This window comes from Schistocerca serialis, chromosome 12 (assembly GCF_023864345.2).
Source record: "Schistocerca serialis cubense isolate TAMUIC-IGC-003099 chromosome 12, iqSchSeri2.2, whole genome shotgun sequence".
Taxonomy (NCBI): domain Eukaryota; kingdom Metazoa; phylum Arthropoda; class Insecta; order Orthoptera; family Acrididae; genus Schistocerca; species Schistocerca serialis.
Window position 1 is genome coordinate 43,856,434 of NC_064649.1, and position 20,238 is coordinate 43,876,671.

The following is a 20,238-nucleotide window of genomic DNA, read 5'->3' on the forward strand; positions in this document are numbered from 1 at the left end:
TGTTTAAATGACTGATGAGTGATGTGCAGTATTAGTTTTTGCACTACAGTTCAGTTTTCTGGACTGTTACAACACATCACCCCTCAAACATCTGCAACTGAATGGCTATCTTCCCACATTTTTGTTTGTTCATGAGATTATTTAACTAAATGTATAACAATAAATGGAACTGCTAAATTTTGTTGGGCTTGTAGAAAACCACAATTTATTGGAGCCCCTATGTCAGAATGAAGTACTAAGTCATTCCATGAGATGGGAAAATTTGCTGTGAGGCTCAAAGATGTGTTTTAAGGGGAAATCACAACCATCTTACATCCATCAGGGATTTAACTTATCTCATTCTATGAATGTATTTGGAAAATAAACAGATACAATTTTCAAGGTATCTTTGGTAATCGAACACAATATAATATTCTTGTTCACAAAATAACAAATTTCATTGCCCACCTGTTGCATATTATAATTACAATCAGAATAGAATGTATTACAGTCTGAATTTTAACTCTGAATCTGGAAATTTTCAGTAAAATATAAAGCAACACACAGAAAACCATCTATTTCTGATGGCTAGGCTGAACAGCTCATCTGGGATGTCTCTGTGACTTTGAAGACAGCACCCCAGCTATCGTCACTCGCTGTTGAAAATACCAACTGTTTTTGGTGTTTTGCTATTGCATTCAATAAATATACTTTGATCAAATATTGAAGAGGACAAAATTAGACTACTGATGAAAATATCAGTTTACCTTATATTATAAACAAAATGTTTACATGCAATGAAACATGAGCACTTTGCACAGTTTTGTTTATGCTAACTCCAGCTACACATTTTTATTCTGAGAAAAAGAATATATCTTAAGATACTGGTATTGCATAAAGTTTATATGTAAGTCAGAATGTGTGTATAAGCACCCATGTTTTCCAAATTGTATGCCCTCCCATCACTCTCTCTCTTTCTGTGGCCCTCCTGTGTATTTCATTATATACCTCTTCATTACTCAGCACTCACAGTGTAACACATATAAGATTTTAGCACTCATACACTTCAGTTTATATTTCCCTACTGATTTACCCAATAACCCGCAAACATTGAACAGGATAAATTTGTCTGCACACAAGTGATACAGCTCAATTATTTCATCATAATCATCAATTAAATTAGACAATCATAAACAGAACAGTCATTGATAGTGAATTTGGATTTTCATGTTCCTCGACAGTGCGCTACTGAGAAACATTTAGTTGGCAAAACATCACTTGGTAGAATGTTGGAGAAAATACATCACTACTTGTGAAACAGTTGCTTCTTTGTTTGGAATATGAAGAAGTAAATAAAGCCTTTGTTACACTAGATAGAAATAATATCACACATGATGCAAGAAGTGGACACGATTGAATGGAATTACTGTTTGTGTGTGATATGCCATAACTGAGCAGTGGCTTCAAGTGAGTAACAATCTTATCAAATTTAGTTACAGATGTTGATCATTACTGATGAGGTAGAAATGGGGTGAAAGGGGGATAGAGGAGAGATCTGCAGACTAATACTTATGAAAACAAAGTCAGAATGTAGTTCGACTAAATTCCATTTTCAGGCGATAAGGTTCTTCTCTTACGAAGTGTGACACAAACTCTGTCTACAAAGGAAGAATATTAAACGAGAATATTAAATGAGAAATTGCTTCACTGATCAAGACCTAAGTAACAGCTTTACAAGGAGTCAGTAAACCTCATTAGCGTTCATGCAATGCACATCGCATCTAAATGCAAAGAGCAATACTACCATTGGAAGTGTGTCACATATTATTGTAGCTAGGCTGAACAGAAACGAATGAGAAGCCTAATAAGGAGAACTATCACATATATAGTGTTTAGTAAATTTGGACACTGTAACAATTCTGATAGTTTTCACAATTGATATATTGGATAATGCCCGATAAGTGATCAGTATGTTCAGCAAGATATTTTACTTGTGGATATTTAATTTTTAAAATGTATGTGGTTACAACACACATTTCTACTGTAATAGTATAGCAAGTTATGAATTGCCACGCTGAGCTTTACAGCTGAACTCAAAGGAGACAAAAATACCCCATTCAAAATGACTTTTTTTGTTAAAAGCACTTAATGGAGAAAACTGAAAGGAAATGTATGAATTTAATACTAGTTTCATATTTGGCTCTGTGCTAAGGAAGAGGCACATGTTCCTTGTAGAAAAAAGGGGAATAATACTTACATTGCAAAGGATGCACAAAGAGGGAGTCAGCGTAAAAGATATAATACAAGAAAAGAGAAAGTAGCATTCCACGACAAAATACTGTGATTCGATGATGATGAAAGAACATGAACTAAGATATATTCAAAAAGTCATATGATATGCTTCCAGATGATAGTTGCTTGAAAACCGCTTTAGCAACACAGACCTAACAAATTACAATGTATGCGTTCTGTAAATGGCACACTGGATCTTAAGATGCAACATTACTTCTAATTTTTTTTTTTTAACAATACATGTGCACTTCAACAGTGTGATATTGGAAAGGGAATTGCAGTTTGGTGCTGGGGGGGGGGGGGAGGGGGGGGGGGGAGGGAGGGAGAGGAGGAGTGAGTATCATCATGTTGTAAGTGCACCTGCGCCCTGTGGAGAAGCTAGACTAATTTTGAACTTCATCAAGAGTGGCAGCAGTTGCTGTAGGGGCAACAGTCTTGATGATTGACTGACCTGTGCTTGTAACATTTGGCATTGTAACTTTGGTTCATTGGAACACTTGAAAGCAAGCTGTTACATCTCCTGGGGAAACGTAGCTCTACTGACGTATGGAAAGCTACGAGTCTTTGGACTGAAGATGGCAACAACAACTTGGTACAATGATTAGAGTGGGACATGGATCTTTTGCTTTAAATCCTGTTATGGGCAGCACAAATACAGCAAGAATGCCCAACATGTCCATAGTATTAAGGGTATTGTAGGAAAAGAATATTACTTCAGACTGAATAAAGTTAAGCCAAGGAAGTTTAGGCATTATGAATTTAAAACAACATCTGCCATAAGAGATGCACATATTCTCAATTGTTCCACGATATTGTTACAATATGGGGATACCAACATTCAGTGCTTGTTCTTAGTGGATTAGATAGTTTGAATGGATGAATTGAATAAGAACAGAATCTGCAGTAAGCAGCATGCAACCATGCTTTCCATAATGGGTTGCAAAATGTGCAATTGCACATTGTCAATTTTAATACATGCATACTTTCAGTATGAAATATATTTTGCAAATGAGAAGCTGCAATGGAAAACTTCTATGAAAGGCTTCTGTTGTTAAAACTGGAATATTCTAATTAAGATACATTGTTTTGTTTTGATTCAATTATTCAGTTGTGGGCTCCAACTTCTGTCCAAAATTAAAAATAAAATAACATTTATTTAAGACCTAAAAAAATCTTATATAAATTGGCAAAATTGTGGTATGTAGGATGCAGTTTCTCACAATGGAACCTGAAGCATAACTATTGGAGAAATAAATGAGATGGTATTTACAACAGATGTTTCTTTTCACTGAGAAATGTACAATTTAGAAATTTTTTTTTGCAGTTTCACCAATCTTTTGTATCTGAATTAAGTAACTCCTTTTAATTCTGTATTTAATTGATTGCCACATCAGTGCTATGACAAGTAGCAGAAACACTTCAAACCTCAAAGCAAATATCTTCCACTATCTATGACTACATGCTAAGCAGTGAACTTCTACTTTGTTTCAAAGCCCAAGAGAAGTGCAATAACTTTCTGAGATCTGAAAATAGTGCAGGATACATAATATTTGTATTGGTCCAGAGACTGTCCAGTAAACTTGTAGTAAGAATATTTCCACTCCTGTTTCAAGAGCACCGTTCTATCATGCTAGAATTACAAGTGTGAATATTTTTCCATGGTGTCATGTTCTGAGACATGATCACAAATTTACAGGAACAAACTTCATAGAGACTGATATAGAGTTAACTTCAAAATTAAAAGCTGTCATCATTTGCTCAATATTATTCAAAGATGTATATGCTTAAAACCTGAAGTAACCTCAATGCTTCCTTCCACTCTAGATAAAAGACAATTTTCAATATAAACATTTTCACAAATTATGTCACATTTGTCATATCATATTACATCACATATTTCAACATTACAAATAAAAATATTCTGGCAGGTATGTTATACAAATATACATTTTATGTCTCTGTTTGTATATAAACATAAGCTGCGAAGAACTACTCAGAACAGGACAAAGGAACATACTATGAAACAGGGTAAATGACAATGCACAAAATATTATTTAACACAAATAACTAGGCTCTGTCATGACAAAACACTTCACAGAATCAAACAATGGAATGATGGAAATGATACTGGGGATATAAACTCACATCAAAGAGCAGAAACAGTGCTTCAAAATGAAGATGTACACATAAACACGATACAAAAGACGTTAATAAGTCTAGAACTGAAAAAAAGAAGAAGAATGAATCTGCTACCTCCAACTATCTTCTCTGTTGCATTATTGCAGTAATACTCTGCACCATTTAACTGAAGGTCTGCCTTTTTCTTTTGTGCCATCACTAATTTGATTTGCATAAGCAAAATACTGTTATGCTATTTGTTTGGAAAATTCTGGCAAAAAAATCTTTCTCAGCAACTAGGCAACTAGTTCCCACTGGATAAAAATGATGTTATAGCTGTGAACAGTCAATACCCTTGAGAACTCAAGTCTCATTAAAAATGAAGAAAGAGTGAATGAATTAATTAAAGACACAAAAGAAGAAAAAGCTGGTAATTTTAATACTGCAGAAAATTTAAGCAACTGTAGAAATGGATGTGAAACATTTTTTGAATGATGCAATGAAAGCTGTTATAAAAATGTGGTTATTTCTGAATAATGTCCGATGAATGTAGTATGGACATTTTACACCATCCACCAGCCAATACACCCATCCATAAACAATTATTGATCTGTCATTCATCAACTAGCCGAAAGTGGAGAGCCTCATAAATTTCAATAAAACTAATAAAATCATTGTTAATGCACATGCTTAACTAAGATAGCGAATTTCAGTTGTAGTTCATGTGTTAAAAATTCGTATACCTCACCAAAGAAATTTTATTTTCATGTATGTGTAGAGCTGTGTCTTCTGCAAAGTATGTTGTAATCCAAATATCTCAGTCAATCCACTCCCTAAATTTGTTTATGCACAACTGTTTTCTGCAATATCTAACTGTTGTGAAAGGACAGATCATCAGACTGTATAGTGACAGAAAAGAATGTGACAGGGCTATCTGAAATTCTGTAATAATTCAAGAATTATCGTGAAACGTGAAGCGACCCATGTTTCCAAGGAAAGGGAAATGGTTTCCCATAGCAATAAGCTACTTCCACTGATAGTTATACCACTGCTACTTCCTAGTTTGACCTTCTATGTCAGAAAGACGTGCAGACCTTCAGTGTTAACAACAGTGCATTTACTGCAAAGAGATGTAATTTAGATGCACATATTTCAGAAACATTTCTGGCAACTATTCATCTTCACATTTGATAAACAATGTTCGAACTCCAAACCTTCCCATAATTTTGCAACACTTGCTAAGCCATCGAGATTTTTAATGCAAGTTTCAAAAATTACTATTTTTTTTAATCAATGGTCTGAGGAATGGTTACAAGCTGATTTTAAGCTGCAAATGTATCACTAATATATCACCTTAATCCCATTTTAAAGCTTAATAAACTGTTCAAACTCTGTGTTAACTACAGTGAGTCTACACAATAATAAAGAAAGTAGTTATTTTTATAGGCATTACTGATATATCAAAATCTGGTAAACAGAATATTGTTACCTATGATGATTGGTGTTTGTAAATTGGTATGCTATGTACAAAAACATCAAAGTTTACCAGTCAAGATGTTTTAAAAATTTTCAAATGTATTTTTTAAAAAATCAACATGTCATAAATGTCATTCAACAATAACACTAATGATAAAAATAGCTACAAAACCCACCATGTCAGTGGAGAAAATGTGTGATTTGATGTACACCACATTCTGCAGACAAAACAATCCTGCAACAATGATAGAACTGTGTCACTCACAACCAGATTTTAAGAGTTGGAAATACGGTGACCCTATTAGGTTTCTTTCTTCTTGTAATGAAGCTAACCACAAGTCAGAATAAGTCTCATTATAGTTGGCAGTTAAGTTTACAATCGGTTCATCAGGCAAGCCACTGAGCACATATCTAACAGTCATTTACACAGACTTCCCTAAGATGAAATGTTTCTCGCGAGACTCAGCAGTTACTACGATAGCGACCAAGCGTCTCAGTAGTCACCCACCATCTTCAAAATCAGAATCGCAATTCTTGTAGCTGTTGTGTCCATTAACAACAAAAAAGAAGAAGAGGCTCTGATCACTTCACAGAGAAGCAATAGAATAAAACTTCAGGGTACAATTTTTTTCCCAAAAGCACCAATTAATTATACTCTTCAGCTCAGCACTCATTAGCCATTACCTGCCAAAGCACTGGTGTTGTTGTTGCTGCTGCAACAGCATCTTATAGAACACACGGTTTCCAAACTGGCAGTCTAGCTTATTCTGAACTATTGGAGAACCCTTTGTAATGTACAAAGAAAAATATGAGAAATATTGCATATGCAATGGGGAAGGTCACCCTCGCAATCACGTCTATTGTTTTCGCCACTCTGATGGGATGAGGTGGTTCCTTTTTGCGGACCTGAAATCAGAGATAGGACCTTATACAGTTTACACAGGAACAATCGACACTGTCACAACTAAAAAAAACTTGTAGCTTTGCATCAGGCATTGTCAAAGTGCTGTGGTGATCAGTCAGCTTTCATTATGGAAGAGCATGCTACTGCAACATGCACAACTCAAAATGAGATGAATATAAATTATATAATAACTCATCAAAATTAAAATGTTTTTTTGTCAGTAACAACAAAATTTTGATTCTGGCTAAGCATGAAGATCAAAAGTGCAGGACATTTCTGTTTCTCTCTTGCATCCATCTTTTGACTCTTCAACAAGAACTTTAGCCTTACCTTTTTCATGTATGATCTTCAGATGCAATACCTGTGGCAGGGGTTATTCCAATAATTCGGATGATATATTCCTGCTACTACTGTATTTTATTTAACCTCATACACTGCAATTCACATTGCTATTGTAAATACTCCATCTATGGCCAAAAAGTCTGTGAATGTCCATCTGTGTTATTTTCATGTGCAATATTTTGACAACTGACTTCATGTACCACAGAGATTACATTTTATATGTGGTCAGTGTCAGAACAGCTGGGCGGAACAACTCTATTTGCTCTGCTACCTCTCCTAATATTAATACTATTTCTTCCTTTTATGTACCTAGTACATACATTGTAAATATATGAAATTGAACAATTATTTTTGAATTTTTACAATTTTTACTGTACAGGAAATAACACAAGTGGCTGGTGATAATGGTATAAATATTTATTATGAGGAGGAAAGTTGCTACTCACCATATAGTGGAGAGTCTGAGTCACAAATAGGCACAACAAAAATATTTTCACACCTACAGCTTTCGGCCAGTGGCCGTTGTCAGCAACACACACACACACACACACACACACACACACACACACACACACACTCTCACGTAAACGCAACTCACACATATGACTGCAGTCTCAGGCAACTGAAACCAAACTTTGCCTGAGACTGCAGTCCTCAGCATCTCTGCTATATGGTGAGAAGCAACTTTCCTTCTCATAATATTGTTACATTCCATCCTGGGTTTTCCATTGGTATAAATATTGTATTTAAGGAAATATTAAAAATTTAAGCTTTATTGAAAACACATGCACACTGAAGTTCAGTCCTGCTAATAGGGATTTTTTTTTTTTCTTTTGAGAATTGATATTATCAATAATTTAAAGGTCCTAAATCTCTACTATGCAACAAACAATTTGTTTTCTTTCAGAATTTTAGAATTTTGTAGCTCAGTAGAATAAAAAACTTTCAAAAATTAAGAGTTATTAACTAATCAAACAATGGAAAATCCAGGATGGGATGTAACAATATTATGAGAAGGAAAGTTGCTACTCACCATATAGTGGAGATGCTGAGTTGACTAAGCATCTTTGCTACATTGTGAGTGGCAACTTTCCTTCTCAAGAATAATTAATTTGCAGTTCAAAATTTTCTGGATACAGAAATGTATACTTTTACTGTAAAAACATGTTGGTTCACAAAATATCTAAAATCTAAGAGTGGCATGTTTTGCTAGAATATCCATTAGTCTATGACTACAGCTCCACTAAGTCAGTAGCTATTTACAGTAATTGACTGTGTCTTGAGAGACCTTAACAAGTTGTCAATGGCGTTACACTTCAAGAAACATCAGAATAAACTTGTAAGATAGGGTGTAGTCTGTGCCAAGAGTTAAAATCGGATATAAAAGTAGTGTGAAATCAACAATACCCCAAAATCTGATCAAGTTCTGGCAAATGATTGCAACTAAGATGACTGCTTACAACATTATGTCCAGTAACTGAAATATTGTGCATAAAAATAGACTCATAATTTCAAATGGACGTCCAAAGACATAACAGCTATCAAAACATCAGAAGTAACAGTGTGACAATGATGAATCTTTGGTAATTAGAAACTGACTGATGGTGATGATGGACTACAGAAAGTGACAATTATCTGTATTTATGGCAGCAGCTGCAGCAATGGAGGAGGAGACAATTGTGGGAGAAATATGGCATCCTTTTCATCTGAACAAACTTCTTTCCAACAGATGTGATAGGCATTGGTGGATCTGATACTTTCAAAGGCAGAAAAGTACTGTTTCTGAATTTCCTTTCCATTTATTCTTTCCTTCCCCACCTATTTCCCTCTCATCAGTCCTCTGAATGGTTTGATGTAGACCACCATGAATTTCTCCCCCATACCAACCTATTCAACATGAAGTAGCACTTGCACCCTACGTCCTCAGTTATTTGTTAGACATATTCCAACCTCTGTCTTCCTCTACAGTTTTTACTATCTACAGTTTCCTTAAGTATCACGGGAGTTATTCCTTGATATCCTTTCACAGAATGCTGTGCTCCAAATCTACATTATAAGAAAGTTTTTCCTAAAATTAGGACTGATGTTTGATACTTATGTCCTCCTTGCTTCTTCTGTCACATGTAATTTTGCCTCCAAGGTAGCAACATTCTTTCCCTTTGTCCACTTTGTGGCCTGCAGTTTTTGTGTTAAAGTTAACTGTTAATCTCATTTCTGCTACTCTTTATTATTTTCATCTTTTTTCAGTTTATTCTCAACCCATAGTATGTGCTCATTAGACAGTTCACTTCATTCAACAAGTCCTGCAAATCTTCCTCACTTTTACCAGGAACAGCAATGTCATCATTGAATCTTATCACTGACTAGCTGTTACCTCCGGCTCTCTTGCATATCAGTAGCTTTGTTATGATGGGTGAAGGTGAGTAAGTAAGCTACTGTAAGTGCAATAACATCAGCTACCCTCACATGCCTGCCTTTTCAGGTAAGTACAGCTCACAATGTGCCCCCTATTCTTCCCCCTCCCATGCTGTCACAATACACGATGTGTAGGCACGTGTAGCATCGCTGCCGAGCATTGGGCACAGAGGGGCAAGGGCTGAAGTGTGCATCTGTGCATCGTGCAACTGAAGTAGCTATGCAGTTATACAGCTTGTATATTATGGAACGAATAGTGTGGAAGAATGGATTAAACACACGAAGATTGTATAAGCATTATATTCATTACTTTTAATCATACCACATAGCACATATCGACCAATATAAGCATTTTCACAAATATGAATCCAGATAGGATAAAGGAAAAAGTATTTTCATCACAAGGTGATCCTGGAATATTTAGGTACTTGTCAAACTGATGTGATTTGCATCCAAGCAGCAGTATCTTTTCTAAAGATCTAACTTTTAACTTTTGTGTGAGAGTACATTTCATAGAAGCTTGAATTCAATATACAGCTAGGGAATACAGAAGAGTTCAGTTAACTTTATTTCAGTTACCTTCACTATGACAGCTGCTGTTTGTCTAATGACTGCAACTTTTAAGAGGCATTTCATGTTTCAGTGAATGCAATGGGATAAATATGCTGCAAAACTAGACTAGGTCATTGAAGTTTAATCCCTCAGAGTCTTTGTGGAGCTTACAAACAAAATATCTTTGTGATGTCATCTGAGGGGCAGTCATGAGAACATTATTGGGCTCACTTGTGCTGAATAGATCACTCTAAGGAAGTACAAGGAGCTTCTTGAGGAAGAGTCACTTTCTGTGCACACAGGAGAAGTGAGCTAGAAATGCCTCAACACAACGATGTAATACAGAGTGTTCGAAAAGTTGCTGTGCCGTTACAAAGTATGTACGAAATGACATCCACTAGTGGCTACACAAGTCTGAAACCACTTTATTCTATTGGAAAACACTTTCTGCACATCTGATTGTAATATGCTTCTCACATTTGCAATTATTTCAGTTTTTTAGTCGCAAAGTGTGCTCAGGCCATTTCAATGCACTACAGATTTTGCTAATCCCGAAAAATAGAAGTCTGATGGAGTACGATTCAGTGAGTGATGGAGCCACAGGTTTTCTGATATGACACATTCTCCTAAAAGCTCTTCCAGAAGATCCATAGTGTTAGCTGTGTGTACAGCAACACCATCTTGTTGCAACCAAGAGTAGTTGATTTTGTTTTCCTTTAGTTAGCCAGTGAAATTGTAGATCACTAAACAATAATGTTCATTGTTCACAGTTTCTCTAAAAAATAAAAGTCCAATAATGTACTCTCTGGATACTTCTATCCGCAATCCAATGGCATTTCAAGCACAACACGAGATTTCTCCATCGACCATAATGGTGGACTTTGTGTGCTAACATGACCAGAGAGGTGGAACCAGGCTTTGTCTGTATAGAAGGTGACATCAAGGATACCAGTGGTATTCCTTTCAATGAATTGTGTAAACCATTTGAAATAACAAATTCACTTTTCATGATCTGCTTCTTTTAATTCATGCTGCTGTAATTTTATACAGAAAGAATTTTGAAGTTTGTCTTGCCACTTACACATGGTTGGAGGTCCAGTATCTTTTTCTTGTGCCATCTTACATAATGATTTTGCTGGGCTATGCTGCTTGAAGCCAAAATATCCAACAAATTCTGTTCATTTAGCTTAGGTGGCCTTCCAGGTCATTCAGAATCTAACACTGAGGTGTCCCTCAAAATTTCTCAATGAACTGCATTGTGATTATGTACAACTGTTTCTGGAAATTTTTCAGCAAACGCATACTGCACTAAACCTTTCTAGTTATTGGCATTTCGAAACACACCTTCAACAGGAAAAATAAGTTCCTCAACTGAAAGCACCATAACTTAGAAATAAATTGAACATCTAAACACTAAACATCACAGGAATGAGGACTAATTTCTGTAGTGCTTAAGGAAACTGTAGAGAGTAAAAACAGTAGAGGAATACAGAGACTGAAATATCTCAAATATAAGATTTTGGCTCCTATAATATTCTTGGCCCCCCATGAACCATGGACCTTGCCGTTGGTGGGGAGGCTTGCGTGCCTCAGCGATACAGATAGCCGTACCGTAGGTGCAACCACAACGGAGGGGTATCTGTTGAGAGGCCAGACAAACGTGTGGTTCCTGAAGAGGGGCAGCAGCCTTTTCAGTAGTTGCAAGGGCAACAGTCTGGATGATTGACTGATCTGGCCTTGTAACAATAACCAAAACGGCCTTGCTGTGCTGGTACTGCGAACGGCTGAAAGCAAGGGGAAACTACAGCCGTAATTTTTCCCGAGGGCATGCAGCTTTACTGTATGATTACATGATGATGGCGTCCTCTTGGGTAAAATATTCCGGAGGTAAAATAGTCCCCCATTCGGATCTCCGGGCGGGGACTACTCAAGAGGATGTCGTTATCAGGAGAAAGAAAACTGGCGTTCTACGGATTGGAGCGTGGAATGTCAGATCCCTTAATCGGGCAGGTAGGTTAGAAAATTTAAAAAGGGAAATGGATAGGTTGAAGTTAGATATAGTGGGAATTAGTGAAGTTCGGTGGCAGGAGGAACAAGACTTCTGGTCAGGTGACTACAGGGTTATAAACACAAAATCAAATAGGGGGAATGCAGGAGTAGGTTTAATAATGAATAGGAAAATAGGAATGCGGGTAAGCTACTACAAACAGCATAGTAAACGCATTATTGTGGCCAAGATAGATACGAAGCCCACACCTACTACAGTAGTACAAGTTTATATGCCAACTACCTCTGCAGATGACGAAGAAATTGAAGAAATGTATGATGAAATAAAAGAAATTATTCAGATTGTGAAGGGAGACGAAAATTTAATAGTCATGGGTGACTGGAATTCGAGTGTAGGAAAAGGGAGAGAAGGAAACATAGTAGGTGAATATGGATTGGGGGACAGAAATGAAAGAGGAAGCCGCCTGGTAGAATTTTGCACAGAGCACAACATAATCATAACTAACACTTGGTTTAAGAATCATGAAAGAAGGTTGTATACATGGAAGAACCCTGGAGATACTAAAAGGTATCAGATAGATTATATAATGGTAAGACAGAGATTTAGGAACCAGGTTTTAAATTGTAAGACATTTCCAGGGGCAGATGTGGACTCTGACCACAATCTATTGGTTATGACCTGTAGATTAAAACTGAAGAAACTGCAGAAAGGTGGGAATTTAAGGAGATGGGACCTGGATAAACTAAAAGAACCAGAGGTTGTACAGAGATTCAGGGAGAGCATAAGGGAGCAATTGACAGGAATGGGGGAAATAAATACAGTAGAAGAAGAATGGGTAGCTTTGAGGGATGAAGTAGTGAAGGCAGCAGAGGATCAAGTAGGTAAAAAGACGAGGGCTAGTAGAAATCCTTGGGTAACAGAAGAAATATTGAATTTAATTGATGAAAGGAGAAAATATAAAAATGAGGTAAGTGAAACAGGCAAAAAGGAATACAAACGTCTCAAAAATGAGATCGACAGGAAGTGCAAAATGGCTAAGCAGGGATGGCTAGAGGACAAATGTAAGGATGTAGAGGCCTATCTCACTAGGGGTAAGATAGATACCGCCTACAGGAAAATTAGAGAGACCTTTGGAGATAAGAGAACGACTTGTATGAATATCAAGAGCTCAGATGGAAACCCAGTTCTAAGCAAAGAAGGGAAAGCAGAAAGGTGGAAGGAGTATATAGAGGGTCTATACAAGGGCGATGTACTTGAGGACGATATTATGGAAATGGAAGAGGATGTAGATGAAGATGAAATGGGAGATACGATACTGCGTGAAGAGTTTGACAGAGCACTCAAAGATCTGAGTCGAAACAAGGCCCCCGGAGTAGACAATATTCCATTGGAACTACTGACGGCCGTGGGAGAGCCAGTCCTGACAAAACTCTACCATCTGGTGAGCAAGATGTATGAAACAGGCGAAATACCCTCAGACTTCAAGAAGAATATAATAATTCCAATCCCAAAGAAAGCAGGTGTTGATAGATGTGAAAATTACCGAACTATCAGCTTAATAAGTCACAGCTGCAAAATACTAACACGAATTCTTTACAGACGAATGGAAAAACTAGTAGAAGCCAACCTCGGGGAAGATCAGTTTGGATTCCGTAGAAACACTGGAACACGTGAGGCAATACTGACCTTACGACTTATCTTAGAAGAAAGATTAAGGAAAGGCAAACCTACGTTTCTGGCATTTGTAGACTTAGAGAAAGCTTTTGACAATGTTGACTGGAATACTCTCCTTCAAATTCTAAAGGTGGCAGGGGTAAAATACAGGGAGCGAAAGGCTATTTACAATTTGTACAGAAACCAGATGGCAGTTATAAGAGTCGAGGGACATGAAAGGGAAGCAGTGGTTGGGAAGGGAGTAAGACAGGGTTGTAGCCTCTCCCCAATGTTGTTCAATCTGTATATTGAGCAAGCAGTAAAGGAAACAAAAGAAAAATTCGGAGTAGGTATTAAAATTCATGGAGAAGAAATAAAAACTTTGAGGTTCGCCGATGACATTGTAATTCTGTCAGAGACAGCAAAGGACTTGGAAGAGCAGTTGAATGGAATGGATAGTGTCTTGAAAGGAGGATATAAGATGAACATCAACAAAAGCAAAACGAGGATAATGGAATGTAGTCGAATTAAGACGGGTGATGCTGAGGGAATTAGATTAGGAAAAGAGACACTTAAAGTAGTAAAGGAGTTTTGCTATTTGGGGAGCAAAATAACTGATGATGGTCGAAGTAGAGAGGATATAAAATGTAGGCTGGCAATGGCAAGGAAAGCGTTTCTGAAGAAGAGAAATTTGTTAACATCCAGTATTGATTTAAGTGTCAGGAAGTCATTTCTGAAAGTATTCGTATGGAGTGTAGCCATGTATGGAAGTGAAACATGGACGATAAATAGTTTGGACAAGAAGAGAATAGAAGCTTTCGAAATGTGGTGCTACAGAAGAATGCTGAAGATTATATGGGTAGATCACGTAACTAATGAGGAAGTATTGAATAGGATTGGGGAGAAGAGAAGTTTGTGGCACAACTTGACCAGAAGAAGGGATCGGTTGGTAGGACATGTTCTGAGGCATCAAGGGATCACCAATTTAGTATTGGAGGGCAGCGTGGAGGGTAAAAATCGTAGAGGGAGACCAAGAGATGAATACACTAAGCAGATTCAGAAGGATGTAGGTTGCAGTAGGTACTGGGAGATGAAAAAGCTTGCACAGGATAGAGCAGCATGGAGAGCTGCATCAAACCAGTCTCAGGACTGAAGACCACAACAACAACAACAACAACAATATTCTTGGCAGGTTTTGCTAGAAAATCCAGAAAAAAAGTGTGCACCTAAATTTCTGCCCACAAAAAATAGAATATACTATTAACATTTATTAACAAATACATAGTGTATTGCTTACAATTCCTGTCTTTTACATTATTGCTGAACCTGTAGTTCATCAACTGAACTGAACAGTTCAACGCTAAGTCGATAATTCCTTGCCCAGTGACTTTCTAAATGCATGGCAGAGGGAGAAGTGGTACAGTATGTTAGCCGCTCATAGGCATGAAGCAGAACAGGAGACATGTGTATTACAGTGACTGCAAGGGGTGGGGGACCTCTGGCACAGCCATGGGCACCCACATGCCAGTCTGCTATGCCAACCTGTTTATGAGCCATCTAGAGGAAACCTTCATTGCTTCCCAAAACCCAGAAACTCCTGGCATGGTTCAGGTTCACTGATAATATCTTCATGATCTGGACTCAGGGCCAAGACACCACTTCCAGGATGTTGACCTCACCCTCTCTGGTGGCTCCACTCAGATCTCTGCCCACATTAAACCCATCACCCACCAACAGTACCTGCATTTTAAGAACTGCCATTCCTTCCACAAAAAAAAAAAAAAAAAAAACCCTCTCGTACATCCCAGCCACCTGGGAGTGGCATATCTGTAGTAACAAGAAGTCCCGTGCCCAGTAAGCTGATGGCCTCATCTAGTCCACAAACAGATTTCCTGTTCCATATCCCTATCCACCCCCAATCCTCCCAAGAACCAGTTACAAAGGAGCTGACACTCAAAACCACCCAGACTGGAACAACTAAACCACATTCTTCACAGTGGCTTTGATTATCATCCTACCCTGAAATGAGGGACATCCTACCCAAGATCCTTCCCACCCCTCCTAAAGTGATATTCTGTTGCCCATCCAATCTACACAACATTGTAGCCTGTCTCTAAGTTATTCCCAATCCTAGCCCCTTTCCACAGAGACCGTATCCCTACGAAGGACCCCGGTGCAAAAGCTGCCTAATCTATCCACCCAGCACTTTCTATTGCACCCCTGTCACAGGATTATCCTACCCATCAGCGGATGGCCACCTGTGAAAGCAGCCATGTTACATACTAACTCTGCTGCAATCATTGCCCAGTTTTCTATATTGGTATGACTACCAACCAGATGTCCATTACGACAAAAGGCCACCGCAAAACTGTGGCCGAGAGCAAAATGGGCCATCCTGTGAGAGAGCGTGCTCGACTTCAATGGCTGCTTCAAATCCAAGCCATCCAGTTCCTCCCTTCCAGTATCAGCTCTTCTTAACTGTGAACAGGAGTTACTTACAATACATTTTCTGCTCCCAAAATTATCCTGGCCTCAAATTAGGATAAACTATTGTTTCCACACCCTCCACTCAACAGTCTCCACTCCCACTGTCCTATTACCTCCTCTGAATTCACATTCCTTCATCCTCACTGTGGGCTGCTCTCTGCCAATGTACCCACCAGTCTTTTTCCCTTCCTTGCTCCTCTCCATTTCTGCTTCCCGTTCCCACCCCCATCGCCCCTCCCTCACAGCCTCCCAAGCATTGAAGAGCACACAGTGAGAAAGATGACACAATGGTAGGACACTCAATTTGCATTCAGGAGGAAGATGGTTCAAATCCCCCGCTGGCCACCTAGATTTAAATTTTCTGTGGCTCCCCTAAATTGTTAAGGCAGAAGCTGGAATGGTTCCTATGAAAAGAACAAAGCCAATTTCCTTCTTGTGTCTGAGCACTTGCTCTGTCTCTAATGACCTGATCACTGATGGGACATTGAACCCTGATCACCTTGTATTAAGAAAACAGGAGAATTGACTTGCCCTTGACATTACTTAGTAAAACCAGCAGCAAAGATCAGCAATTATACTCAAATGTCATTCAGTTTATCTGGGTCAGTGGCACAGTTGCCAAAGAAGCAACATTTGAATAGGTACACTCAAATAGCTTGTAATGTATGACTATGAAAATCATCTCAAAATGAACCTGAGCAAAGCCCAACTCTGAACATTCCAGCTGCAAAATGGGGAATTACTAGAAGACTCTGACTAAATTGAGATCAGCAGGAGTTCGAACTGTGTGATGTGCTGAGATACTTAGGGTTCGAGTTATGTGGATCTGACCTTCAAACAGCAGTGAATGTGAAGTAGAAAATTTCTGCAAGGAACACAATAATTTGCAAACAGACACAAGAGCTACAGTCACAAAAGTTGAAAAAACTGCTACAGCCCAGTGTGTTTCTAGTACTGAGCATGTAGCTTCAATTTGGAGGCACTATTTCCTGACAATAAGCAAACTGATATCACCATCAGTGACACACAATGTGTGTCAGGATGCCTCAAATCAGCTGTGTGTCACAGAAGGAAGCAACACCAGCTCTGGATGGCAGATAAGCTGCCACTGTGACTGAATGATACAATACCCAACCTCTATCCAGAGACTGATACCTGCCTCACAGACTGTGATACAGGAAGAGGCTTTTTCACATCACTGAGACACTCATATTATCTCTAAAGTCATGCTAACTCCAGCTGCAGTAGTACGTAGAGGTGTGTGGAGAAGCACCTGCTGGTTAGTAAACTACCCTACACTGACTGAAGATGGATGTATCCAGGTGGGAGATGAATGAGATTATGCCAGGGATGCTCACCCACATATATATGTATCGATTAGAGAAGCTGGCCACCTTCTGGTTTGTCCCTACTTTCCTGTCACCTTCACCACAGATAACCCGAAGGACACCAAGAGCCCCCTCTGCAGTAGAAAATTGGAAATCATCAACTGACGTAGCTTCAAAACACACTAAAGGGAAAGAAATATGAATTCCTTATAATATCTACCAACTACAGTTTGAATATCAGCACAGCGAACTAGTTGGGCCCCATATGTATTTATATTTGCAAGACCTGCACCAAACAGACTATCTTTCCTTTTCATCCCATCCAGTAAGTCTCCTCTGATCCAGGATTTTGGGAGACTTTTCTGCACTCTCTTAATTTCCTAAACCTCACCTGTCCTTTTCCTTCGCCCCTTTCCTTCCCCTTCAACCCTTCTGCTAGAAGAAGTAGCCACTGACTCTGAAAACTTGCAAATCTAAACATCTTCATATGTGTGTTCTCCTGCTGCTGCTTGGTGAGTAGATTTTTTTTTATCTATCCAATTACAATGGTGGAACAGGCCAGTTCTGAAAAAATACTGAGCTTTTCTTGGCTAGCCTGATATTGCAAGTATTTTCTTTCTCTTAATTAGTATCAGTAATAGTAGTATGTGTTCCCCCGCCACTGCTTGGTTCCTAGATGTTTTATCTATCAGTTTAGATTATGCTATCAATAATTGACTATTTTCATTGTTATATTAGTATCAGTATTGATATGAATGCAAACCAAAATCCTAACTGTATCTTTAAGTAAATTTCTTTAAGTAATTTTTTTCATACTTTTATGTAAAATTTTATACTGCCTTGTCAAAATACAAGTCCTTTATCATGAATGTGATAAAATGGGCACTAAATACATAAACTCTCTGTCAAAATTTCAATACAAGGAACTCGGCATGCTAATGATGTGAAACTTACCGGTCATTCAAAACGTTGGATTATTACTACACGATTAGCACAGATGGGGAACAGTACACACATAGATTGAGAAATATTTCTGAACACTTATGTGCAGTGCATTTATAATTGGCCACAGCCACATTGTCAATACAAGTGTAAACAATAAGATCAACTTGTGAAGATTTACAGAGTGCAGATGGTTAGTCTATAATAATACACTATCATGAAATTGGAGCTCAGAGTGTCCTTGTAACTTGTTGCTACTTATTGTGTCCATTCCTTCAATAGGGACAGTATGGTCAGTAACATGAGAGCATTAATGCATCAAGTTTACCTCGGAACTATAAGTGGAAAACTATGTGCAATGGGTTGCTGAAAGTGAATGTAGAGTATTGCACCTTTTTTTCCCTCCCACTGTGCCCTGTGCAGTGTTCCAAGTTAAGTTGTGGCTGAAGTACTTTCACCATGGCCAAGAGGAGTATATAGAACAACAAAACTGTACAGACCATGAGTTTTCATTATGTTGTACGATACAGAACTTGACAGAGCGAATTGATTTTTCATTTTCTCACAGCAAGAGAACCCGTGAGCATACAAAACCATGTGACAAATGTGTGTTCCGAAGACTTGTGCTGAAAGAACTGGATGAATGACAAATCTGTTAGTGAATCACAAAGTGTTGCATTAGCATAGACTAATGAACATGGCATCTGCATAGTAGTGACGGATTGTACAGCTTCATCATGAGCATTTTTACAACAAATGAAATGAGGTATGTGCTATACCACTAATCTGCATGAACTATTTATTTGTGCAACAGACCAGACACCAACCCAAAAATGTCTCCAGCCAAAATGGAATCAACATCAGAGACAGTGAGTCTAGGGTTGACAACAAACAGTCTTGTGAAACAGGTTTTCTTTCAACATACACATCAGTCATTGCCAAGTGAGATGTTATAATCTGAACACCATCTCTGACAAACAAATGTGTGCTGTGATAGTCTGGAGAGCTGTTGTGTATCTTCGGTCATTTCAACTCCTCTGAATTATCAGTACTCTCAACAGCTACTGGTAGTCAAAGAAGTTGTAGTGGAACAAAAACTGTAAGACGTCAGTAGAGTTGATGTGTCACAGGGCCGAGCAACATGGGACTTCGAAACATCAAAGGTCACCACAGTGCACATTTTTATAATATACTGAAACATTTGAGTCACAGCACAAAAAGCTTACAACCAAACAAGCTGATAGGCTTATGCCTTTTTTTCTCCCCCTCCCCAAATGATTAGGAAGAGTTAGTTAATCTGAGTCCAGAAGCCATGCTAGCCCACAAAGAGGTTACTTCCTTGGAAATGGTTGTGATAATCTGGACACAAAGCCTGACATTCTGCTAATACACAGGACCTGATTGTTACAGAGATCTCGTAAGCTCCTTCAATACATTACTGAGGGTGAATTTTATCATCCAAGTGCTCATCTACACATTACAATAAGTGTTCAGGAATCCTGCCAGCATGATGGCCTACCCATTAATTCAAATGTGGCCTACTGAAAGACTTTGCTCAGAGTGTAAGCCACTGAACTTATCCTTTTACAACACAGATGAACTCTGTGTTGGACAGAAGCTGCCTGTAATGTCATTTGTCAAGACACTTTTAAACCCAGTTTGATTAAGTACCACTACAAATTGGAGTTGTTACTGTGCTTGCTATCTTATTGTTCTGTAGAGCAATTAATTTGTTGTATTTC

At 38.2% G+C, this 20,238-nt stretch overlaps 1 protein-coding gene across 1 annotated transcript in view; it reads right to left on the reverse strand.

The window, feature by feature from the left end:
- Window positions 1–5,970: 5,970 nt before the first annotated feature.
- The window catches only part of LOC126428288 (glutamate-gated chloride channel), a 444,803-nt gene continuing 430,535 nt past the window's right edge, over window positions 5,971–20,238 (reverse strand). Inside the window, exon 13 of the mRNA XM_050090205.1 lies at window positions 5,971–6,771. Within this exon, the coding sequence (XP_049946162.1) occupies window positions 6,628–6,771 (144 nt within the window). The 3' untranslated portion in view covers window positions 5,971–6,627. The remainder of the gene's footprint in view (window positions 6,772–20,238) is intronic.